Raw genomic sequence first — 25,710 nt, forward strand, 5'->3', positions numbered from 1 at the left:
CGTTAGGGGGGTTCCTCTTGTAAGGTAGGCTGCGGGCGGGGCGCGGCGCCTTGGTGGTGGATGTGGTAATGGAGGCGGGGCGGGGCTTGTGGAGCAGGGCGTCGATGGCCGCCTGTGCGGCGGTGATGGCGATGGTGGAGGGTTCCGCGGCTGAGGGGCGCCGTGGGGGCGAGTGGGAGGAGCGCTGGCGCCTGGGCGAAGAGCTGCGCCGCAGGTGGCTGCGGCTGCGCGCCGAAGTTCGGGATTGGGCGCTATGGCTGCGGGTGCGATGATGTGCGGGTTTGGTAGATGGCTGAAAGAGCGGGAAGTCGCCGTTTTGAACCGGGACTGCGTGCTCGTTAGGTCGCAATGCCATCGCGGTTTTGGGGAAGATGCCTAGTGTCCCGAGGAGAGAGCTCAGAGTTTGCCAAATATAAATGTCCTATATTACACTGATGAGATTGTGGCTTCCTGGCAAAACGAAGTTGCAAGTGCTCTCTATCGAATCGATTTCGAGGCCGCGTCTGCGTGCCTGTTTAGTTCGCCTTGGGAAGATAGTCATGTGAGTTTTAAGGCATACTTTACAAGAAAGTACAGAATAGTTTAAATATTATCCTTGGGTGGTGGAGGTGTACGCACGGACTAGGTACGGCAGACAGCCCAGTAGCCACCACGGTTTAGACGACATCGGGGAATGGACGACATGTTTCCAAGCAATTTCACATCCGCATATCTTCCTAATCTCATAAAGTACATGCTATCGAAGTTATGGACAAACTAGGTATACAACACGTTGACTGAGCCGCAGCATGCAGGGATGGCACTCATGCTCCAAGGAAAGCACAAACACAATTGTTTGTCAACGCATCTGCTAGCTGTATTGAAAGCTCTGTGTAGTTATTACGACTTTCCTTCTTAGACCTGGACTTCTTATGATCGCTTTTCGACTTTCGGTAGCCTGCACTCGGGTCTTTTCTAAATAAAAGTCACAAGAAGAGAGATGTCCTATCAAAACCCACATATAAACATTTTGTTGGAGATCGTTGCGGGATATGCAAAGTGCACGAATAGGGGAAAACAAATGGCACGCAGTACAGGCGACATCACATAGGAGAGAAAGGATTCAGTAAACGTCGTAAAAGAGAAATCGATGTCTAACGAGACAGGGTCGACCCCATCGACATCTATCACGTATCAGATTTATCTATGGAAAATGAGAGGTGGAAACCAACTCGGCAATGTTGAGCAAGCGCCGTTGACCAGCCCGGTGCTGGAACGAACCTCACTCTATGGAGAAATCCTCTGCTTCGATTCCACCCACCCAAAGGCCGGTCCTACGCTAGAACATCGACATCCCGGAATGACATGAAGCTAGGAGCAGGAGGCCGGCGGTTACGCTTACAGCCGCCGCCACGCACTCCATTTGTCGGTCCTCACAGGCAGTTATGAGATGCCTTCGTTCCTGACCGCCTGGATTCCCCACCGCCCCAGCCGCTGTGGGGTGCTCGGCATTGGAAGTATTAGGAGGTTCATAGCACTGAAGGAGGTTCATAGCACTGAAGGAGGTTCATAGCACTGAAGGAGGTTCATAGCACTGAAGGAGGTTCATAGCACTGAACAAAAACGAGCTTCACTCTATCTGCGTGCGACGGGGCATTCGTGACATTCGGCTGGCCGGAGGCAGCGCAAGTGAATCGAATTCCCCCCTAGCTGATACGCAACGCGCGATGGTATGTAGCTAGTAATGTACGCGAGGGACAACGTAATGGGCTCTTCGTTCCCGTTTTGATGACTTGACTGATTGGCTGGCATGCCCATGCGTGGCATGGTGCCGCACTGACGTGATGTGGGTTTGTATGTTTTCCGGGAGTAGTAATGAGACGCACTGCACGTGCCGCGTGTTGCGTGTGGTGTGTACTGCACTCGCTCCGCAGCACATAGACGCGCAACACCACCTCTTCTGCTGGTCGATCGACAAAGTAGGGTTGCGGGTGGGCGGGCCAGGCCAACAATGGTCAGCAGCTCTGGCTGGTCGGTTGAGCCACACATGCCGCTGGAGGACACGAGGTGAAATTGATACCGCCGTGGCCGGTCTGGGGCGTGGTGGTCTTGGCAACGTACTTACCATTCACACATATTAGCGCCATGGAAACGGCATCATCGGTGCATGCAAGTTTTTTAATGGCTGTACGGATGTAGCATCGATCCCAGGCATATGTACTTGAATCCTGACTAACGGTGTTCTGCGACGATGATCTGTGTCATCAGCTATCGTAAGGCTAACACGAGGGCGGGCATAACACGAGGGCGGGCATAACACGAGCGCAAAACCCTCCCCGGGAGCGGGGGCTGGTAACCTCTCTGAGCCAAGTCGTTCAGGAAAATAGAGATACAGAGATCAGGGGTCGGCGATCTCTGAGTCCGGGGGGTCGTTGGCCATGCTTTCGCCTCCCTGCTGGGGTTGCCCCGGCGACTGCCGTAGGACTCAGTGGGGCCCTATGTACCCGCTGCTGCCGCCACCACCGGGTACCACCATTGCGGCTTGTTGCGGGCGGCTGACTTGTGTGTGCTGGGCCGGTGGCCCCTCATCCGATCTCCGTCAGTAGGGAGGGTCGTAAACTCCAACTTGTCTTCCTGCTTCACGCTGGTTGTTTTGCCCGTGTGGTATCCTGGGTTGCAACGTAGTGCCGCGTCCAAGACGTCTTCCTGAGTTATCTCCCCGCGGTGCTGACCTTTCCTGGGAAGTCGATTCAACACCACTGATTTACTCAAGGTAGAGTTCCAGCTGCGCGCTGCATGCGTGCCCTGCAGCTGTGTCAGGTTCAAGGGCTAGCACCGCAAGGTGAGGGCTGGTGGTGGGTAGCTAATAGGGGCTGACGAGTAATCGGTGGTGGGTGATAGCCTCTCCCTGGTTATTTGTGACCTTCGTTGTGGCTTTCAATCATCCTGGGTCCCCGCGTGGGCCATGACTGGGCACCCCGGCAGGAATCGCCCTAGCTTCCCTACCATCTTTCCTGTCTGCTGACCTCTATTTATATTTGCAGGGTGTGTTAGAATGCGCGAGCAGCAGACCTTCTACAGGCAATGGTTTGCTACTTGTAGGGTGCACTCTTAGGCTCCTTACTTGGAAGGTAATGTACTGATAAGTTGTTTTTTGAAGTCAATCGATGGTGGGTGCAACCCACGTGTGAACCAAGCAGCACTACTACTGGTGCTCTCTGTTCGGATCCTTTGTGACGACGCCATTTACCCATTCGTTGCTCATTACCATCGCCACGTTGAAAAGACTTTCCAGCTATTTGACGATGCAAAAGGTAAGAAAACAGTCCGCTACTATACTAGGTAGGCTTGTGGGTACAATTATTGGATGTGATTGCGCTTGGGGCACGCACTTCGTGCAATCCCGTCATGCATGCAAGTTAGTTTTGTGCTGTTGGAGCCCGTCTCGCTCTTCCGAAGCTGATGTATGCGGCGCAAATACCTCGCAATAGCTTGGAAATCGCCATCCCTGTATGCGTGTATGCCTTCTCCAATGCAACCCATAAGGCTACGCCGTCGCATTACATATTTAAAGCATACGGCCACACGGCATGCGGCTGGCAATAATTATGTTGTGAATGTCATACTGAAGCCTGGCGGCGGAGGTTCCCTCTCATATTAATACCGGTATTGCACTATGGACTTTAGCTTTACAGGCGCGACAAGCAAGCTTGTTCAGGCATGCGAAGCGCCATCGGTTTGGATTTCACTGCTGGCAAGCGTTTATTAGCCTTTGCTTAAGGCGGTTTATTTACCGCTCGCCCCAACAAATCGTAAACCTGCAGCAGCCTCGTGACGGTGTAGAAACCCAGAACCATGTATCCCTCCATGGCCCCATTTTGGATCCAGGTTGCATGAAAGCTACGCGAAATAAAATCCGGCGTCACACATCTATAAAATTTGTGTCGTGCCCTGGTATATTACGGGGACGATTCCTAACTAACAAATCAGGCCACACCGATAAATGATGCAGATTCTATAGAAGCGGCAATAGGCAATATATACTTTGACATTTACTCGCTTTTCGTTTGACAAACAATGTAGACCCTAGCCTAGGGTGCAGGCTGATGGAGCAGACTAGCCAAAAAGGGCATGATCCAGCTGACATAGCATTAAGATATAAGCTCGGCGAGTATGTCTAAAGGATACCTAGTTTCGCCCATTTATGCCCCTTGGCAAATGGCTGCGTACGGCCTCACGGCCTCATCCTTTAAAACGTAAAGCTCGTACGGCCTATTACGGCATCACGGCCTCATCCATTCAAACGTAAAGCGAAGTTCTCACTGGTAACTGCCAAGTCAGAGGCACACAACCGAAAACGGAGTAGGGTAGGCGGTTAACAGTGAGAGCAACAGGGCTAGGGAGCATCGCGTGTGCACTGCGTGTCGTAGCAACGGAGCTATTGAGGATGAGAAACATTTTTGGTAGAATGCCCGGCGTTTGTGTCTGCGCGAAAGAAGCTCTGGGATCTCGGTGTGCCCGTCAATGCGGAGATTCGTGATGTCATGCAAGTGGATGATCAGCGCGGCCTTGCGAAGGCAATTTTTTGAGATGTTTCGTTCTCGGCATGAGCACCTAGCTACCTAACTTTCTCTGCGATAACAGGCAATTCTGCTAGAATCAAGTTTTTCGCTCTTTTTCATTATAGACATTCGATTTCTTCCTACGTAAAACTGTTCTGTTTACTTTTTCTCTTTTTCTCCTATCGCCGGTGCTGTCAAAGCGGTTCATGAGCCTCCGGGTTCGTTTGAGCCGTACGAGCTCGCTGAAGCTTGTAACAACCATCATCCATCCATAAAGCTAAGCCTTCGTTCAGCTGAACCTTCCAACCCAAAGCCTCAACCCGCAACCCGCAATACAAACCGCATGTCTAATCGCTATACCCCAACCCTAAACCCCTCGACAACCTACGCTAACCCTAGTGGTGGCCATGGCGCAGATTAATCAAGAAGGATGTGATCCAATTAATCAAGGATAAAATAAAAGCGACACAGGAAAACTGTTAAAGTCTGTTTTATTTATCTGTACCTCTTGGCTAACAGCTATGTACGGCTTCGTCCAGTAAATGTACTGCCTTTCTTCACCAAGCCCATGCCTTTCAAGTTTTAATAGGGTAGATCTTAGACCTCTATTCAGAACATGCTGTGATTGTCACGGAAGGATTTGCGCTGACCTTATAGCGCATCCTTATGCTGGCGAGGAGGTCGCGCTCTGGAACTGTCCCAACGCCTTAGGTTGGGCTTTGTGATCTTTGTCCGAACATGAATTAGATCTGGCGCCAATTGCAGCAGAATTGTTTGGCGCTACGGTTTGACAAAAGACCCCATCAGAGTAGGCAGTGGTTTGTTATATTAAGTAATATGACAATCCTTACAGCTGGTATATCTTCTGGTCAGGTAATATTGAGCAACTGCGTTCGCAGTGATGCTGGCTGTTGCGACTTTACATGCTTCTAATGGTCACCGCAGGTGACCTTCTTCATAGCGTTCGCATGGTCAACATTTGCTTGGCTGCTATCTGAATACTTACATGCGCGAAGGTATAATGGGTTATCAACTCTCTTTTCGCTGTTAGGCTTCAGGATGAACCTGGTTGCGGAACCAAAGCGCAAGTCTTTTGATCCCTTAAAGTTGCTCAATATGGAAAATCACCCAGCGGGAAACGCACTCGTCCTGGCCTCTGAGGAGCAGCATCCTTAGAAGAGGAAAAAGTGCCTGAGGACTGGGACGGGGATCTAATCCCCTTTCTCATCAAAAATACTTCTCCCCCATGAACGTGCATGCCACCCGCTCCCGTGTTATTACGTTGCGTCTGTGGCCTCCATAATATTTCATTTCAACCTCCCACGCTGCCCATGTAGGCCGCCCGCAAGACACAACCACGAAGATGACCCGGAAGCTTCCAAGCTGCTGTCCAACGGCGGCACCCCGTCGGTTGCTATCGGCGCCACCAACAGTGCAGTTGCGGCGACCGAGGAGTCCGCGCACAGCAACAAGGCCCACGGCCACCAGGGCAGCATACTGGAAAGCATGGCCAACTCTGGCTTGATCTCCTGTCTTCTCTTCAAGCAGCCCGCGTTAATACAGCACCGTGACACGCTGCGTGCCGTGGTCGAGTTTGGCCTGATCATGATTTGGTACTTTGTGGCTGACCGTACGACTGTCGTACCTTGGGGCGAGAAGTCGTACAGCCGTGACGTGTTCATCTTTTTGTTCGTGGTACTCACATCGGTCGCTTTGGGCACATCCATCCGCGCATTCAAAATGCCGCTGCTGCTCAATCGGCCGCAAACGGAGGAGTGGAAGGGCTGGATGCAGGTATGATGTTTGGGGCAGGGGGCCATATCTTCACCCGTGGCCGCTACCCGGCGAAACCCTGCCTTCCCCGGTATTTCGGGGCACCCTCATCCAGTCACCCTAGTCAACTTCTCAGTGGATCGCTCAGGTTCCGTACCCACCACCAGCATCCAACGGAATCTGCCGGGTCGACGGCGGTTCAACTCCAATCCTAGTCGGCTCGCAAGTCAACTTTATCCCAGGTCACCACCGCCCATCGACTAGGGGGGCACTTTACCTCCCACCATCGAAAGGATTTTCGACCCTGACAGGTCTCGATTCCGGGATCTCCCGGGGGCAATGGTCCGTGCCTTACTAGTAGTGCCTAACCTAGTATATATGCTGGTGTATATGTGCGGGCGGGCCGGCTGACCTGACGGAAGTAGGTAGGACCAAAACACCGTAAAACTTGTTTCCCCCGTAGTCCCCAAAGGGGCCTTATGGGTCCGGGAAAGCTGAGACACACACACACACACACACATATCCCAGAGCGTTGTTTCTCCCCCGCGTACCACTCCCTCGTCCTCGACATCCCTTATAACATGAGTGATGACCGTCCGGTGTCCTCCTTACCGCCGCCGGGAGCTGTGATCTCGCCGCGCAGTAGGGTTTATTGGGGGATGAGGTTGGGGGTGAGGATGGGGGGCCGTAAGGGGGGATATGAATGTGGGTCGTTGTTGTGTACATGGCTTGCTCTGCCTGGTTCCCATCCTTCCGCTTTGGGCCCTTGTTCCCCGCTAGCCCCTGACCTGACCGGGTCCTGCCGCGCTGCCGCCGCCGATCGCATTCTTTCTGTGTGTAGGTTCTGTTTCTGCTGTACCACTACTTTGAAGCCAAGGAGGTTTACAACGCCATTCGCATTTTCATCGCCGCGTACGTTTGGATGACGGGTTTTGGAAATTTCTCCTACTACTACAAGACGGGAGATTTCTGCATTGGCCGGTACGTGGCGTGTGTGTCATATTGAGAGACGTGATGACACGATAGCACCTGACGTTACGTGGTGCGTCATGGTGCCGTACACCTTTGCATATACGCCTCAATTGTAAATGTTCAGCCTCGTGTCTGAATTACAAAGGACGATGGACTCACAACATCACAATGTTTGAGACGACGCCATAGCATCCACCATTGTAAACTTTTGTTCTTTGGAGCAGCGCGCTGCAAATTTTCTCTGTCGTTCCAATTAAAAAACGTATCCTACCTTACCAGCTGTTAACCCCGTTTCTTACCTTGTCGTACCTTTCCCGACGCCGGTGCTTTCTATGCCCTCGCCCTCTATGCCCTCGCCCTTTGGGTCCCCTCGTGCGAGCAATCCCAGGTTTGCGCAGATGCTCTGGCGCCTCAACTTTTTGGTGTTCTTCGCGTGCGTCGTTCTTCGCAACAGCTACATGCTGTACTACATCTGTCCCATGCACACCATCTTCACCGTCTTTGTGTACCTGGCCCTGGCCATCGCACCACAACTGAACGTCAACCACGGCTGGCTGTTTGTCAAGTAAGTCCTGAGGCCGTGCGGGGACGCTCGAATGCGGCGTGCGGGTTTGGGGCCGCGTGGAGGCGGGGAAATAGGAGTTGTGGCTTGGAAGGTCAACCGGGGCGCAACTGGGGTCTTTTGGTGTCCCGGGTGTCCCAGGGGGGGCAGGAGTTTGGGTTTTGCATGGTTCCCTCGCCACTCACTCCCTCCCAACTCACTCCCTCACCCTCTCCCTCTCAACTCACTCCCTCCCTCACCCTCTCCCCCTCACTCTCTCGTTCCCCCATATGTCTTGCACCCTCCTGAAGGATTCTGTTGTGCTTTGCGTTCATCTTTGTGACTTGGGACCTCAAGTTTGTGTTTTACGCCATCTGGTCGCCCTTCAAGTTCATTTTGGGCTACTCGGACCCGCGCAACCCCACGGAGGATGTGCTCCATGGTGTGTATGTGTGTGTATGTTTTGGGGCCTGGGGGTTCCCGGAGTTTTGGAGGTCAGGATTCTGGGTAATTCTGCGGGGATGGGGCTCCTTGGCACTTGGGGTTCCTGGATAAGGGCAACTAACTGGGTCGTTGATAGGAGCGATGTGATCTCGTTGGCCTCATGGCTTTTCCTCTTTCCAGATTTCTTTAACTCAAACAGGGACTTCTCTGTCATAACTTCTCTGTTCTTTTGCCTTTTTATTTTTTTTTGACAGTCCTCGCGCGTTCCTTCCTTAACCCCCTCCCGCCGCGCCCGCGCCCGCGCCCGCGCCGTCCGCCTCGCACACCACAGAGTGGTACTTCCGCTCCGGACTGGATCGCTACATCTGGGTGTACGGCATGCTGTGCGCGCTGGTCCACCCTCAGGTGTACAGGGACTGACTGCTCCTGGTCTCTCTCGAACTCTCTCCCCCCTGTCTCTTTTTTCCTTCCTTTCTTTCCCATTGCTAGGGTGCAAATACACATGCCTACACACACATATACACACATATACACACACTAAAACACGTACGCGGGCTTCATTAGATTCGTCGTCTCTCTCCGGACGACAACATGATGGTGTGTTGGGTCAGCCAGTTTCCCCCCCCGCCGTGTCAACCCCTCATAGCTGTGACTGGGCTCCTTCCTGACCCCGTGTGACCCCGCCACCACCACCACCACGTCGTCCGCACGTGCTTTCGGGGGTTGTGGGTGGGAGTGTGGGTGGGTGCGTCATTAGGGTTGATGATGACCTACCTTCGTAATTTGGGTCCTCTGTTGGCTGCTGTGGTGCACACACCCGTACACACAACAGGCAGCTGCCGTACTGAAGTACATTGACGAGCTGCCGGTCATTCGGCGGTACACTGCGCGCACCATCATCCTTTCTCTCTGCGGTGTCGCCAGCTATTACTACTACATCACCGTTTACAGCAAGCCCAAGTACGAGTACAATACCGTACATCCGTACACCTCCTGGATTCCAATTACGTTGTGGATCATTATCCGTAACATCACTCCCTGGCTGCGAGTTCATAGTCTGCGGTTGTACGGCTGGCTGGGGTGCATTACGTTGGAGACGTACATTTCCCAGGTGCGTATAGCGCAGCTTTATGGCGCAGTTTTGTCTTGTCGGTGGTACATATATGTAAAATACATGACGCACGATGCGCTACATCCCCCACTATGATGTCTCCCATCGCTAGGTTGCTAGCCTAGGTTGCTAGCTCGCTGGCGACCTTACCGATGCACATGCAACATAAGTGTTTAATATCTAGTTGCCGCTGTCACCCGCTTGGCATATATCGCTATGCAGGAATACGTGGGAGTGGTTGTCAGGGCTTGGGAGCGTGTATCTGTATGTGTGTGTATCTGTATGTTTACGCGTGCTTTGGCAGTGTGTACTACATCATCATCATCATTATCCTGCTGCTTGGCTCGGAAGTTTACACGTGTGTTTCATAAGCCACCGACCAGGACTGCCTCTTTGCCACCCCCCATTGCTCTCCGCCATCCTACACATTCTCGGGCAGTCCCTCTTGTCCCTTACCCCCCCTACCCCTGCTCCTACGCCCTGCTCGGTGCACGCACAGTTTCACATTTGGATGAAGACCGACGTTCCCGACGGCCAGCCCAAGAGCCTGCTGGTTCTCATCCCGGACTACCCGCTCCTCAACTTCGCCCTCGTATCAGGATGTGAGTCCCGTGTCTCCACGGCAACACTGAACCTCACAACAAGAGCACTTTTGGCGCTTTTGCGTTGTGTAGTTGTGTGACTGCCGGTCTGCTGCCAGCTGGTCCTGCCTGCTTTCCCGCCGCCCTAATGCCCCAATGCATTGGTCGTGTGGCCGCCCCGTTTGACTTAGGGTGTTCCTTTGCGCCATCGCTGTCGCTATCACTTTCGTCAATGCTGTCGCTATCTCTTATCGTTGCGAGTCTTGAAGCAACAAGTTAGCAGGTGTTTCCCTCTTTTGGTGGTGAGATGAGACTCTGCGGTAGCTGCAGCATGTGCCCCCATGTCCTGGTTCTGCACCCTTGTGCTTTGCCGCGGCCCTTAAATGCATGGGTGATGTGATCTACATCACGACTCGCTATCACCGTTGTGTTAATCGTAACCGCAACCGCAACTGCAATTGCAAACTGACCCCACTGCAACCCGGAATCTGCTGTCCCACCAAACGCCCTTGCAGTGTACATCCTTGTAAGCCACCGCCTGTTCGACCTGACCAACACGCTGAAGAATGCGGCCGTGCCGCACTCGAACAATGCATTGCTGCTGCGCAACGTCATCCTTATGGCCGTCACTGGGATGGTCCTGTACACGGTCGTGGCATTCCTCTATACGACCACAACCAGGGTGCTTGCATGAGAGCGGATAACAGTAACAGCAGCCCCCAACTCGCGGCATGACGTCGCTCCGTGGGAGGAGTAGGGACGCATGCGTAAGCAAACGCTTTTCACAGTCTGCCTGCTTGCTGATATGTGACAGGAATTCTACACGGCAGGACGGGAAACAGCAAGAGCGCGCTGCAATTCAGTAGCAGTGTCTAAGCGGGAGCGAGGACAGCAGTCGAACGAGTTTCAGTCCATGACATTGACCGAGTGATTAACCGATTTTCACAAGGTCCGTCTTTGCGATTTCAAGCTTTAATCGTATTGGATAACGAGGGGCTTGGTAGTTGAGCTGCAGCCCAGGTTGGGTTGGTATTATGGCCATAGTTGCACGTGATGAGCGAGGCAATGCTGAATGAGAGAATTAATTAAAGAGGAAGCCGGGGTGTGCAAAGGAATTGCAATTGAACAAATCGATGGGGGCTTGGGAGGGAGGATGGGACGAGAGGTGGAGCGATGCAGCGCGGTGTTGTGAAGATGTGCGCATGTGTGTGTGGGGGGGCCAGGGGAAAGGGCATGCAAGTCCGTATGTATGCATGTATGCAGGTTTAATTCACTAGCTGGTGGGTTAAACACTCGTCTCAGGGCAGTCAAGGTGCGACACTTGGCGCTTGTTTGATACATTGTTCCAGCTAACAGAAGCCTGTCCCGCCGTGATGGCCGTGGTGGAAAGAGCAGTGGGGATTCATTGGTCGGAGAGGAGATGGTTATTTTTTGAGACCACTGACCGGAGGCTCGCTGCAAACCGAATCTACCACTACAACTGTAGAAGGTTTGTAGCACGTAGTAGCATGTGACTCTCTAGTCTCGATGATGTGTCCGTGGTGATCCATCCGGAAAGGGAAGTGTGGCATATGACGGGTTATTCATGCGAGTACCACCCGTTCATAAAATTACTAGACATGTTGGGAGGCAGTGCTGGACGGACGTGTACAAACTCTGTTGCATTACTCGAGTTGGTTTTGCGATCTCCCTGCATGCTGTTGCAAGGGAGGGGCATTGCGTGCGTTTTAATGGATTGGCTTGGTTGTCGCAATACAGATGCGATGCTTTCATTCGGTGCTGCGATGCTCTTTTTATTGAGGACTCGGGCGCATTGAGGAAGCGTACGACTTGAGAAGCAAGATTTCAAAATACATTGGGAGCTGTCGAGATGGTGGGGCGTTTAATGGAAGAGGAGGATTCGACCATCAGATCCACGCCAAAACACGTTCATCTACTGAGAAAAGGAGGACGCTGTAATCCAGCAGGACTTCGTCCTGCTTGCGCACACACAGCAGCCTAGCCAGCAAATCCATCGGCATTGCTGTAACATAACAGCATACACCCCAGGCCGGATTAGCTCAATGACATCAACTGCACCAAACGACGCAAGGGCAATTTTTCTTTAGGAATTTCGCCAGCAAGGGCCACCAACGGCAATTTACATTTCCTATACATAAACCCGTTCGATAGGGATGTCTTCCGCTCACTTCCGGACAGCAGCTGTTGGCGTCCTGTGACGGCAACAATAGCGACCATAGAGCATCCAGCCGCCACAGCAACAGCAGGAGGAATTCCCTATCCTCGCTATGATGCACTGACACACTGAACACCATCTGAGTAGTCCTCCTCTGCAGGCATTCGAGTGCAACAACACATGCACACGCACATACATACACCTACAGTCTATGCTTAAGGACATATCTGTTGAGAAAAAATTAATGGTATTTTAGGTATTCCATCACGCAGGCCATCACAATAGAATCGGAATAACAAGCCCATTTTCAACATTCTATGTCAACGGAGGACTGCTGCAAATGTGTCTTGTGCCTAGGCGGGGATGCTCAACCATCTACCACTACAAGAAGAGGCGCACAGACATGTGGAAGCACAACAGTGCCTTGTCCAGCAGCTATAGGAGTATATTCTTAGAAGGTGGCTTTCATACACCACATCACCACCACTGGCCTTGCTGCTGAGAACTCGCCCTTGCACTCTCAGAACGGACGTACTTCGCATCTTCTTGGAATCATCTTCAATTCATCTTCTCAACCACTTCGCACTTGCTTCATATCACACTTCACAGTGCACTTCAGATTGTACTTTGCAGGCCGTCACAAAGTACGAATTGAAGCGTCAGGAAAAGCATCGCATCTCTCTGCCTCTACTGCCCTGCCTCCACGACCTCCTCTACTGCCACCACCCCCACATGCACCATTCCCACGGCCCTCTTTGCACCACCCACACTCGACCCACTTCACCTGCCGTGCCCTTGCTGCTCGTGCTCCTATACCGCCCCCTTCCACCACCATTCTCTGCCCCATCATTCCTGGTTATCTTGGGCGGTACGGACCTTTTGATTGCCGCTTTTCATGCGCATTCGATCTGCTTCGTTGTTATGTGTCCTCAGGCGCTGATGACCCACTTGCCGACGAGTCTGCACGTCCAGCAGATGATACGAATGAAGAGGCCCCAGAAGAACAGCAGCTGCAAGAGTGGGGGCCAGCCACCTGCTACCAGTACTGTGCAGCATGGTGAGTGGCGCCTGCATGCATGGCAGGTACATACAGCGATGTGCACTGGCTAGGGTGTGTGCAGGAACACAGTGCCTGAGCATAGATGCCACGTAGTGACAACCCGCCTGGTACTTTGCAGGTCTGCAAGAGACAGTCCAGGTAGAGTTTGAGGAGGATATCCCCAAGCGCGATGACGCCACGGTCCAAATTTTGGCCTTACCTTACCGACCCTGGACCACTACCGGATCTTGTTAGGATACTACAGGTGGAGAAAATGAAATAGAAGAAGCGGAACTGGTAACCGCATGCCCAGAACTCACTCTTGGGAAGGGAGGCCATTGTTTGTCAATCTTTCTAACCAGCTGCACAGAGGCAAAATAGCAGTCCTAAGCATCCGTGAGCAGCATTGTCACGGGCTCTCGATTGCAGTTCAGGATTGCCAGCTCTAAAGTGTTGTCATGGGCTACCATATGTCGCACCCTTAGTCCATCCTTCTCTTCAACCCCACCACCAACACTGTCTTCACCATAATTTCCTTCAGGTTGTGATCCAGCGGTATGTGGAGGACGCCAAACTCGGAACTAAGTGCAGCATTCCATCCCATGGGTAATGCGACATATGATGATAACCTGGTTTAGGGTTTTCAGGTGCATCACTGAAATGAAGGGTAGGAATGGCAGCGGTACATCCCGGTGTGATTAGAGTGATTAGGGAAATTCAGAGTGATCAGGCCCGGGACTTTCTGCTGTGCAGAGCATACCGAACCCTAAACACAAGGTAAACCTGTAGTAGCCGGCACACCATACAACACCGTGAACAACTACAAATACACGCTAAGCATGTCCACCAGCATCTCGAGAGGCCTTTTCAGCGGCCAGCTACTACAAAACCCTAATGTCGCTGAACTCTCTAATCACACTGGGTGTACCATTGCCATTCCTACACTTAATCTCAGTGATGCACACCAAAACCCTACACCCGGCTTATCATATGTTGTTTTACCCATCGGATGAATGCTGCAGGTCGTTCCGAGTTTGTTGTTCTTCATATACCCCCTGAAACAAAAGCATCACTGCATAACAACCTATAGGACATCATGGTGAAGACAGTGTTGGTCGTGGAGCTGAAGAGTAGGGTGGACTAAGAACGCGACATATGGCAGCCCATGGCAACAGCTTTAGAGCTGGCAATCCTGAACTCCAATCAAGATCCAGTGACAATGCTGCTCACAGATGCTTCAGACTGGTATTTTGCCTCTGTGCAGCTGGTTCAAAAGATTGACAAACATCGACCCCCCTGCCCAAGAGCAGGTTCTGGGCACCTATCCAGGCTACCAGTTCTGCCTCTTTGATTTCATATTCCCCAACTGTAACCTCCTAATAAGGTCAGGTGAAGATCCAGGATAGGTGATAGGATAGGTAAGGCCAAAATATGGACCGTGGCGTCATCACGCTTGGGGATATCCTCCTCAAACTCTACCTGGACTGTCTGTTGCAGACCTGCTAAGTACCAGGCGGGTTGTAAGTAAGTGGCATCTATGCTCATGCACTGGGTTCCTGCACACACCCTAGCCAGTGCACATCGCTGTATGTACCTGCCATGCATGCAGGCGCCACTCACCTTGTACTTGTAGCAGGTGGCTGGGCCCCACTCTTGCAGCTGCTGTTCTTCCGGGGCCTCTTAATAGTGTCCAAGATATGCCTCTCCCGATCGCTTGGATGGCGAACGATTTCATTGAACAAATCGATTGGCTCGCTGATGAACTCCACAAGGAAGGTTAGGACAGCAACATCAATTTCTTGCTAAAATGGGGGGGCAAAGATAGAGTCGCACGTTTCTTTTTATTCATAGGGAAACGCCCATGACTCATAGGGATGCCTTCCGGCTTGCCATGCGTGAGAACCTGCGGTGGAAACGTTTCGCTTTACGGAAATGATTCCTTCCGCTCTTCGCACCCGCTAGGTCTCGTGCTCCAGGCGTCTTATGACAGCAGCAGCGCTACCCGAAGTTGATTCCTTGTTTAGTTCCTTTTTCCAGTGCAGATCAAGGGTCCGGGATTAGGGTCGCGCTGATCCAGCTTAATCCCCTGTAACCCTGGGCAATTTCTAAGGATGCATTTCCAGTGCGGATTAAGGCCAGAGATTAACCCTCTGTCCTCCATCGATACTTGCTCAAACGGCTAAGTTGTTGGCAAACTTACCTCGCCTTACCAACCTTTGGTTCCCTTATGGAACAAAACTATGTGGTAAGCTCGTACCAAGGACTTCCGTGCCCTAATCCCTAGCCGTAATCCGCACTGGAAATGCGCCCTAAGGCCAGGAGGATTAGCGCAGGGATTAAGGCCCTACAATGGCAATGCAGGGCTTGGACGTGCTTTTTTAACTTAGTTGTACATTACCGAAAGACGTAATACCCATTTCAGCAATATCACAAATGGCAGGCGGCGCGTTCTTCTCGCCGTTGCGGCCGCCGTTGCGGCTCAGGCGGAAATTTACGCCTGTATTTAGTCCATAAGAGCTATGGAGTAAATGTGAATGTCATGTCGAATACTTCAAGCAGCCTGTGCAACTGCTTTGCGCTGCACAAGTGGCCGGACATTTATCATAAATAGCGCCTTCTACGGAAATGTCAGCAGATATTTCTACTTTTAGGTCATATATCATAAACAGCAGCAATAGCAGTAAGTGATTACCGCACTGAATACACAACAATATATGTACGACTATCTCAAAATGTACTTTAAGATCTTCAGTCATTGCCATGTTCAAATTTTTGCGAACGTTAGGTTCTCATTTTTAGTTGTTAATCAGCAAGCGCGCCACTACGGGGCGCATCACGATGATGCGCGCCACAACGTACGGAAATTGAGCGCGATTGCAGAACTGTGTTGCTATTTAGGCGATATTGTTGAAGGGGTGCTACTCTGTGGACGGCTCGCCCGAGAAAGGACGGGCTAGCCTGCTTAACTCACTCAACTTAGAATGATACAAACTGGCATCCCAAGTGGCTCTAGTCCCTTTCAACGAAGGCTTTGTCAAAGATTGGAAAAACTGTTCCGATTTTCCTTACTTCAGAAATGGAGTGCAAGCCCTTCTCGTCTGTCGCTGGCCGTGGCGCCCAGGAGGGCCCGTTCATGGGCCGTTTATCTCCTCCAGTTTTCCATGTGTTTGATACCTACTGTGTTTTTCTGCTTATTGCTATCGCTTGACTTCCTGCCTCGCCCCCTCAGGCAGATTAAACAGCGCACAAGCAGCTGTCAATTGTACAATGAAGGTCAAACTGCCGGCCGAAACATCATTTCTCTAGTGCAATGCGCTTGCAAGAACCAAATAATACTTGAGAATAAGAGGCAGTCATTTAACCCGAAGGATAAAAACGAGGTCAAAGGCTCTGCTTTAGGTACTTTACATAGATCCGCTCATCGACGATGGTGAAAGGTGGTTTCACAGCTGAGTGAATTTACATGAACAGCAGGAAAGGCTGACAACCTTATGTATATTCGCCCGCACTTCCTGTCACTGATTTACCGGTACACATCAAACCATGCCGTGTAAAATCAAGTACAAAACAAGTACACTCCCGTACAGCGCGCATGCTGATTCCGGATGCCTGGGTGCAACAAACGGCGGATAACAAACCCTAAACTTCGTCCCCGGAACAGCAAAAATGCTCCGGCGCACAGCAACGGCTCACAGCCTTCTGCTACCTGCGAGCGACCGTGAAGGTGCCCAGCTTTAGCTTCGACAGGAGTGCGACGATGCCACCAATCAGCACACCCGGAACACACTAGTGTGATAACGATTCACGTTCCCGTTTTGCTTATCATCATCAGCTGGCAGCAGCCGCTGACTCCGAAACCGCCCCGACCGTAGCGGCATAATAAGGGCACACAATTGACAAGGCGGAATGAGAGGCACGCGCCCGCCGCTACTCCAATGGCGCAATAAGGGCTTTCAAACATCCGGGATCTTAACGCATCGAGCTCACATCCACACAAGCGCCCAATATGGCACTTCTGCGCATGTAGATCCCTGGATGCTAGCGGCCAACGTTCAATAGTGGAGTAGGGAAAGGCCGACGGGTGAAGGGCTTGGGGGGACCTGTCTACATCGAGGGCCATCAAGCAGCGAACGACGTACCACCCAGCCGGAATGACGTACGAGAACAGGAGTTTGTACGGCATCCCTCCGTGCATACATATGCACGTGCATATATAACGCTTACTTGGAGTACACCAGCAGAAGCACGCACCCTGTACAGGTAACACGCGCAACCAAAAAGTATTGGAGATAAACACGCATCAGCAGATAAGCACCCATACGCAGGTCACGCATGCAAGAGGTGGAAATGGCTCACGCCTTGCCTTGCCTCCAGGTTTGGCGAATAATAAAACTGTGCCTTCAAAATTGAAACGGCTGATAAAAAGCCTCTGCGTGCCCTTTCCTTTGATGCATCAGCAAGAATCGCAAACTCCATAACCGTAAGTGATCATTAATCACCATACGCCAATCTCATCGCATCACAACCATTATCATGCCGAGCTTTAACATTATTATCCAAAGCAGGTACGGCGGTAAATGTACGACAGATGAATCCTCTGCCTGCATCTTGGTTGAACAGCACATAGCTGCATGCACTTCTGCAGCTATCGAAATGGGAGCCAGCATCCACCCATCCAACAGCAGCGGCAGCAGCAGCCGCAGCCGCATCACGCTCCACGTCTTTGCCCGGATCATGTCTCCCGTCAGCAGCTGATCTTGGGCCTACACACGCAGTGCCAGTTTATGTACATGAGAGCAAGTGAGCGTCATCACGAAAGGAGAAAACATATTTACACACACGCATATATATGGAGGTTTAGAGCAAGGTATGTAGAGGAAAGAGCGCGGCACTGCTGCCGTCTTGAGAATATCTCAAGCCACTAATATCCGTACGTGCAATTTTAAGGATGCATGGTGGCGGCTTGAGGTTGCAACGAGCAACCAATAGCGCAATCATAGCGCTGAAAGGGCACCGCATATGCCGCCCTGAAGGGAACGGAACGAACATGGGAACCCATTCGTCTTGTCCTGCTGGCCACTCGTCTGCCACCTCCCCCACACCTCCCGGGAAGATGAATAGGGGGAGTTCCCTATCGCCGGAAAGGCGACTCCAGTGACCAGAAAGAGACCCTAGCTTAACCCCTCATTCGCGACAGCACAGACGCGCGGCATTCCGTTCCGCCTAGATGAGGATTCGCCGTGACTCGGGAAGGACCCTGCCCTGCAAGTTGCAGTAATGTTGCAGTGTTCTTGTCCCAGCACAATCAGCCACAGGCCATCGGCCAATGCTGCGCACCTGATGTCGGGATGCGCGTACGGCTGCACCACCTCGTCTGAGCACAGCAGGCGCAGGCGCTCCGGAGTGGCAGGCGCATCCAACACGAAGAAGCCCTTGATGCCGGCAGCCTCGCGCGCGGCGTACACCGCCTCCTGCAACGGATACCGTCGGAAGGGTGGGTTAGTTATCCAGGACAGGGACCTGGCTGGTTGTTTCAGGCTGGTTTTTACAGTGTATGTTATGGGGTTTGGGAAGTTTGGTGCTGGATGTCGCCTTATACCTGCGAGCTGTGCGGTGAAATTTAGTTCTAACAGAAGTTGGCCTCGAGCCATTCATCCCTACCTTGAGGGCAAAGAACACGGACGCGCCCAGGTGGAATGGCGGCTCACCGACAGCCTGCGGAGGACAAAATGCGCGGGTCACATCATGCAGAGCAACGCTGGTACGATGATGAACATCATGCAGCAGCGAGGAGGGGGCATGGTATCACGTTGCGGCGGCAGGGAAAGGCCCTGTCCGATAAGATCCTTTCCACACATATCCGGTACACAGCAAACGTAAAAAAGCTGCCATTTACTGCAGCCCGCAACCTCTGATAGCTCCCGCCAAGACTGCTAACCCCCACACCGCCTCACATCCATACATCCACACATCCATACGCACACAAACACTCCACTGGTCCCTAAGCGATGGAATAACTCCTTGCGGCTCAGTCAGCCACACCCGGACAGGAGTAGGGACCTTGGCTGGCGGGTGAGTGATGAAGTGACACACATTACTGATGTTAAGTAGTACTGTTGGCACGGAGGCAATGCAGTGGCAGACCCTGCCCACCCCCGCCTAGTCCGTGCATCATGCATCAGTTACACCATGTACAACCCTCCACCACTGCGTTCCTTGCAAGCACCGCTCCACATTGCTCCGCACCGCTCCATTTCTATCCCACACCGCAACCCCCTCCACCCGGGCCCCCCCGGCCCCACCTTGGAGGAGTGAATGGCTCGCACGTTGGGCGCATTGGCCAGCAGCTGCACTCGGAAGTCGACGGGGATGTCGTTGACGGAGGGGATCTTGTAGGTGCCTGGGCCCTTCGTGAACAGGTGGCCGGGCCGGACCCAAGGGTGCTGCCTGCGGGGGAGGCGATGCGGGGAGGACAGAAGACAGGGCTTGGTGTGAGAACGCTGGAAGAGAAGACCATGGGAAGAAGAAACAAGGGTAGAGAAAAAGATGAAGGATTGAAACACTAGTAGTCGAAAAACCGTAAGCCGATACGTATTTCCTATGCCGTATATATAAAGTGCTGCTTATAAATATCTATCCATATCTAAATACATTCGTATACATAGTAGGTAAAGAAAACACACACAGGCACGCAATCCCATACTCACTTGTCGCCCCACATGAGCTCCTCGAGCACTAGCCACCCCATGCCTTGCACGAAGCCGCCCTCCACCTGCAGCGGCCACCACAGAGGCATTACTGAGAGAGCCTAGCGAATGACCATAACGACTAGGAACATGATAGGACAAGGCCACGGACATATGTAGGGGATGGCGCGCTGCGCGCGCGACAGAGACAAGAGAGGTGTAATGAGGAGAAGAGAGAGACTATGCGAAGACCAACAACTGCTGGATCATGGAAATGCGGCGGACAATTCTAAAAGGTCACCTTCCATCCACCTGCAACCCAAACCCCAACCCTACCCACAAAAAGAACCCAAATTGGCACACATCCAAAATCGCCACGCACCTGTCCAATATCGATGGCGGGGTTGATGGGGTTGCCAACATCCATCACTAGGTCCGACCTGAGAACCTGCATGTCGCCAGTCAGCACGTCCAACTCGACCTGCCAAGGGGCGACCAGGGAAAAAACACTTGACTGTCAGGGGGGAGGAAAGCAAAGCACATGGGGTAGTAATAATAGTGCTAGTTAATAGCACTAGGAGCTAGCTTAGCGCTGAGGCGGTCCAGCAGCCAGCCAGCCAGCTCGGGGAGCCCCACCCTGAGCGCTGCCCGTAGCTCCCTCCCCTTCCCTCCTCAGACTTTCCGCCCCTCATTTCAAATTCCAGTCCCTTAAAATTTTCAGGTAAATTTTTCTCTTCAAGGTAGCGGGATTTTCCTTGGAAGCTAGTGGAAATTCGGACACAGTCCTTTCGGCTGATTTGGAGGGCACCCCCGCCCCGCCCCGCCCCTCCCTGCCCAGCCCCCCTCCAGCCCCGCTCCAGCCCAACCCTCCTATGCTCGCGCAGCTCACCTCGCTTACGGCTGCTCCAAAGCAGAAGTAATTGAAGGGGCGGTTGCCTCCGAAGCCGGTGATGTCCGGAGTGGCGTAGAAGCCGTGAGCTGAGAGGTCCACTCGGTCCAGGTAGGCGGCGTTGACCACCTCCTTCCAAGTGCCACTGGGCAGCTTGGACCTCAGGGGCAGGAGGGGAGGGGAGGGGGGGGAAGGAGTGGCAGGGGGGTGGCAGGGCGGGGGGAGAGGGAGAGGGCAGGGGGAGTCAGGGGGAATTGTTGAATGGGGCGGGGGCATGCATCGAGTGAGGTGTACCGCGTGGTTTCGGAGCAAAGTCGCAGGTAGGATGCAGGGCCAGGGGGTTGGGATGGAGACCGCGTGAACCCGAAAACGTGTTGCGCCAAGCATTTAGATAGTTATTCGCTTTCAGTCGCGTACATACCGGTTTTATAGTTATGGGGCTTAGGCAGCCACGGCTTACTACAGTTGCAATGCACGCGCACACACATATACGCAGTACAGCAATACGGCGGAGTTCCCTGCTACCCTGCATCAACACACTAAAACACTCTCCTCCTTTACCTGTACGGCGCCAGCCTCTCGCTCAACTGGCGGCAGGCGTCCAATACGGCAGCACCGTACATATCCGACGAAGCCGACGCCGCTGTGGGTGAGGCGTTCGGCACCTTGTCGGTGGAGGTCTCGCTGATGAATACCTTGGACAGCGGGACGTTTAGAGCCTGAGCAGCAACCTGACAAGAAAAAGGATGAGGAGGGGGAGAATGGGTGAATTCAGTGGTGATGATGCAAAAGCCAAAGAAACAACCGCCGACTTCCAAAGCACCACAGGAAGGGGATGAACAGCTGCTGAAACAAGAGGGCGTGCGTGTGCGATGAACAAGCAAGTCCTGTCCCGTGTGTGTGATAAACCCTAAGTCCAAAAGCAGCAAACTGCCACCACCTCCTTGATCTTGACAAAATACACCTGTAAGGGCAAATGCTGTCCTCCACCTTGCAAATGCCCCCAGCAATGTGGCCCAGCCCGGTTCCCCCTCCACACCCACACCCACACCCACACGCCCACCTGCGCCATCTTGGTGTGCAGCCCCTGGCCCATCTCCACACCACCGTGCGTCACCAGCACCGTGCCGTCCAGGTAAATGTGCACCAAAGCGCCCGCCTGGTTGAGGAACTTGGTGGTGAAGGAAATGCCAAACTTGGTGGGAGTGGCCGCAATGCCGCGCTTGCGCCACCTGCGCCGCCACCACCGCGACGTGACGTAACGCGACGTGGCGTGTGGGAGGGCGGAGGGGACGGGAGGGGCCGGTTGTGGCAGCAGTGGGCGAAGTGCAAGCGTACAGACGCGGCCCGACGGGGCATGTGCAGTTGGGTATATCTTAAGGAACCTCTGCGGGGTGGGTCACAGCACACCGCGCACCTCCAAAAGTCCGTCCGCAAGCAGCCACCAGCACCACCGCCACACGCCCCCCATCAGAAACACCCTCGCCAAGGCAGCCCCGATCCCGCCATCCATGCCCACCACCACACACCCGTCCTCTCTCCCCCACCGCTTTTCCCCATCCCCGTGCTCATCTTCCCCTTTTTTTTCCTTCTCCCGCGCCCTTCAATTCCCCCTCCCGTGCGTCCCGCACCTGTTCTCGCTGTTAAACTCCGCGACCTTGTCCCGTCGTTCCGTAAAGCTGGACGAGCCCAGTACCGTCTCCCAGCAGGCCCTGGCGCGGCAATGCTCCAGCACTTGGCCAAAATGCGTCACGTCTCCCTCCTTGTACATGTTTAATGTCCGCACCTCCACGTCCGGCTTGCCCAGCGTCTTGGCAATCTGCGAGTAATTGGGTTGGAGGATAGAGTGTTGGGGGGAGTGGGGGATAATGGCGCGGGTTGACGTGAGGGCGCAGGCCTTCCTTCTCTTTTGGAGACCGGGACGGGAATGCCTGAGTCCGGTAGCGCCCTAAGACATACTCCGTTCGTTCCCTTACGGCAGCTACGCACGATATGCAAGGATGGAGAGACCACCCAAGCCGCATGTAGGCCCTTAAGAGACACACACACACACACACACACACACCGCCGCCCCGGACCGTCATTTTCCCCCGCGGCTCCACCCCCCTGGCCACCCCACCTGCTCAATCCACATCTCCGCAAACATAAGGCCCTGGGGACCGCCGAAGCCACGGAAGGCCGTGTTAGAGGCCTGGTTGGTACGGCACATGTGGCCACGGACGCGCATGTTGGGTACCTGTGTGTATGTGGCCCCCGGGGGTTTCGGGGAGCCGAGGGCAGAGAGCCAAGGGGTTAGCACCTTAGAGGCGGGATAAGGTGTAGAAAGCGGTATCCAGGCAGAATCCAGACACCCGAACCGAAAATATATAATAAGTACAACGATAACCCTAAAATCGAAGGTGTATGTGATGATTGCGGTAGTTACAACACAGCACCCGAGGTATGGGGTGTAGGCACTTGTGCGGGGTGTTAATAAGCCAGAGGGTCCCCAGGGGGAAATGCACTGCAGAGGCACGCAAGGGAAACACGGGCAACCCCCCAACACACGCCCACACCCACACTCAACCACACGCACACCTTGTAAACGCAGTCGCTATGCAGTAGCGCCCGGTCCATGATTGAGTGCGACAGGTCGTGGCTGTTGCCCGCGTTGTTGTACAGGTCCAGTTCAGCGGCCAGCACTCGGCCATCCGCGGTGAAGCCGACCTTGTAGGTGGCCAGGAAGGCGTGGCGCTGACCTGCGGGTGGGGAGAGGCCCGGGTTGGAAAGTGAGGAACTGAGGGCCCCGGGCTGAAGAAAAACAGGGACGGAGGGTAGCAGGCTGAATATTGAGGGATGGAGAGGAGGGGAATCAAAAGAGATGCAAGGTGGTCAACTCACAACACGTCCAAAGTACCGCACTTAGAATAAGGAAGGGAGAGGAGGTACGTCGAAGCATAGACGATCAACGCGAAGAAAAAACATAGACGGATGCTCCAAGATGAGGGAGAGGGCGGAGAGGGAGAGGGGAGGAGGGGGAAGAGGAGGATCCTCTTACGTCCCCTTACGGGAACCCTAAATATAATCTAACCCTGTTCTCCTCCTCCGCGCATGCGCCGCTGCCAGTCAAACCAACTCATGAATATACGGACTTGCTCACAGCTATCCACCTAAGCTCGACATCAGCATGCCGCTGCCGCCCTCGCGCCCAACCACCCAGCCATACATCCAACATCCAACTCCACTAACCCGCACAAGCGGCCACACACCAGCCGGTGGAAATCTCATCCAACCACCCCTCCAACCACCTTTCCACCACCCACCGGTCATCTGCATGTCCTCGTCGCGGTCCAGGCACAGCCGTACGGGCCGCTTTAGGTGGTACGACGGTACGGCAGCTGCGCAATGGATAAAGATGCCGCGTGTCTCCTTTCCGCCGAAGCCGCCTCCCAGACGCTTCGTCTGTGGACATCACACACACATTACACACACACAACGCCGTGCTGGGTGAGGTTAGATCATACGATGCAAGAAGCGAAGGGCCAACATACTGACGCCTATCGTGGCGAGGGTGAGCGGCATCGCTTTCCAACCGACAGCACGGTGAGCTAGGCATGGCACCTTCCTTCCAACATACTTTCGAGCATGTGTCCTCTAAACCTTGCAGCCAGCCATCCCGGCCCGACCCAACCCAGCCGACCGACTGATTGGAAGGGAACGGGACGCGTACCTTGGAGACGATCTTGTGCGCGGGGACGCCCAGCACCAACGCGACGTACTTCTGGTGCTTTGCGGGCGCCTGTGCGGGGACAAAAAACATGGGGAGCGGGACGGGAGGGAGAGGGAATCATATGGAACAAACCCAGGAAAAAAACACCCGGCGTCCAAACGGGAGGGAGGGGGAAACGGGCGGGAGGAGGAAGAGAGGGGGAAGAGCGGGCGGAGGAGGAAGGAGGTAATCACTAGCAAGACGCAGCAAAGGGTAGCAGCTGCCTACGTCCAAAGCACCAACTGCTTTCTGCCCATGAACAGCAGAAGGAAGGAGGGGGCGGAACGACAAAAACCTGTGTATGCATTCACCCTCATTGATCCCGGGGTGTCAACTGGGCCCCCACCGCACCAACGAGGGGTGCACACACACAGGGGGTTTCCGCACACTCCGTGACTCACCACGTAAGATATGCGCGTAGTTGCACCGGGTATGCCACCCAGCCGCCCACCAACCCCCCCACCCCGCACCCCTCCACCTCCTCCCGCACCCCAACCCCTCCACCCACCTGCGTGGAGCTGAACAAAGTGAACTCGTCATTCTCATGCGGGATGACCACACAGTTGTTGGGCTCCAGGTAAAAGTGCTCCTGGCCGCCAACCTGCACACACGAACCAGTGGGAGGCCACACGCGAGGTGCGAAACCAAACGAAACATATATGGGACGGGGAGATTAGTGCCACCAGGGCGGCTAGCAGCAGCAGCAGCAGCAGCCTGCCTCTGCCTCTGCCTCTCCCTCTGCCTCTCCCTCTGCCTCTCCCTCTGCCTCTCCCTCTGCCTCTCCCTCTGCCTCTCCCTCTGCCTCTCCCTCTGCCTCTCCCTCTGCCTCTCCCTCTGCCTCTCCCTCTGCCTCTGCCTCTGCCTCTGCCTCTGCCTCTCCCTCTGCCTCTCCCTCTGCCTCTCCCTCTGCCTCTCCCTCTGCCTCTCCCTCTGCCTCTCCCTCTGCCTCTCCCTCTGCCTCTCCCTCTGCCTCTCCCTCTGCCTCTCCCTCTGCCTCTCCCTCTGCCTCTCCCTCTGCCTCTCCCTCTGCCTCTCCCTCTGCCTCTCCCTCTGCCTCTCCCTCTGCCTCTCCCTCTGCCTCTCCCTCTGCCTCTCCCTCTGCCTCTCCCTCTGCCTCTCCCTCTGCCTCTCCCTCTGCCTCTCCCTCTGCCTCTCCCTCTGCCTCTCCCTCTGCCTCTCCCTCTGCCTCTCCCTCTGCCTCTCCCTCTG

General features: G+C 53.9%; 3 protein-coding genes across 3 annotated transcripts in view; 1 reads left to right on the plus strand and 2 right to left on the minus strand.

Moving 5' to 3' along the window:
- Positions 1 to 5,062: 5,062 nt before the first annotated feature.
- On the plus strand, positions 5,063 to 10,657 carry VOLCADRAFT_106065 (uncharacterized protein; the record flags this gene model as incomplete). Its single annotated transcript, XM_002953584.1, has 9 exons — positions 5,063 to 5,079; positions 5,879 to 6,335; positions 7,156 to 7,295; positions 7,675 to 7,851; positions 8,139 to 8,269; positions 8,603 to 8,676; positions 9,104 to 9,382; positions 9,882 to 9,984; positions 10,479 to 10,657. 9 exons carry the CDS (start codon positions 5,063 to 5,065, stop codon positions 10,655 to 10,657), a joined length of 1,557 nt encoding a protein of 518 aa, XP_002953630.1.
- Positions 10,658 to 11,260: 603 nt separating this feature from the next.
- VOLCADRAFT_106066 (uncharacterized protein) lies at positions 11,261 to 13,517 on the minus strand (the record flags this gene model as incomplete). Its single annotated transcript, XM_002953668.1, has 4 exons — positions 11,261 to 11,825; positions 12,153 to 12,293; positions 13,016 to 13,184; positions 13,399 to 13,517. 4 exons carry the CDS (start codon positions 13,515 to 13,517, stop codon positions 11,757 to 11,759), a joined length of 498 nt encoding a protein of 165 aa, XP_002953714.1. The 3' UTR covers positions 11,261 to 11,756.
- Positions 13,518 to 18,349: 4,832 nt separating this feature from the next.
- The window catches only part of VOLCADRAFT_63971 (uncharacterized protein), a gene marked incomplete at both ends in the record, with an annotated part of 17,158 nt that continues 9,797 nt past the window's right edge, over positions 18,350 to 25,710 (minus strand). The window contains 14 exons of the mRNA XM_002953669.1: positions 18,350 to 18,649; positions 18,840 to 18,893; positions 19,481 to 19,625; positions 19,886 to 19,950; positions 20,247 to 20,345; positions 20,754 to 20,913; positions 21,315 to 21,484; positions 21,817 to 21,985; positions 22,385 to 22,572; positions 22,873 to 22,989; positions 23,331 to 23,491; positions 24,056 to 24,194; positions 24,463 to 24,531; positions 25,010 to 25,102. Coding sequence (XP_002953715.1) covers positions 18,350 to 18,649; positions 18,840 to 18,893; positions 19,481 to 19,625; positions 19,886 to 19,950; positions 20,247 to 20,345; positions 20,754 to 20,913; positions 21,315 to 21,484; positions 21,817 to 21,985; positions 22,385 to 22,572; positions 22,873 to 22,989; positions 23,331 to 23,491; positions 24,056 to 24,194; positions 24,463 to 24,531; positions 25,010 to 25,102 — 1,929 coding nt within the window. The remainder of the gene's footprint in view (positions 18,650 to 18,839; positions 18,894 to 19,480; positions 19,626 to 19,885; positions 19,951 to 20,246; positions 20,346 to 20,753; positions 20,914 to 21,314; positions 21,485 to 21,816; positions 21,986 to 22,384; positions 22,573 to 22,872; positions 22,990 to 23,330; positions 23,492 to 24,055; positions 24,195 to 24,462; positions 24,532 to 25,009; positions 25,103 to 25,710) is intronic.

The sequence above is a fragment of the Volvox carteri genome (assembly GCF_000143455.1).
Source record: "Volvox carteri f. nagariensis unplaced genomic scaffold VOLCAscaffold_37, whole genome shotgun sequence".
Taxonomy (NCBI): domain Eukaryota; kingdom Viridiplantae; phylum Chlorophyta; class Chlorophyceae; order Chlamydomonadales; family Volvocaceae; genus Volvox; species Volvox carteri.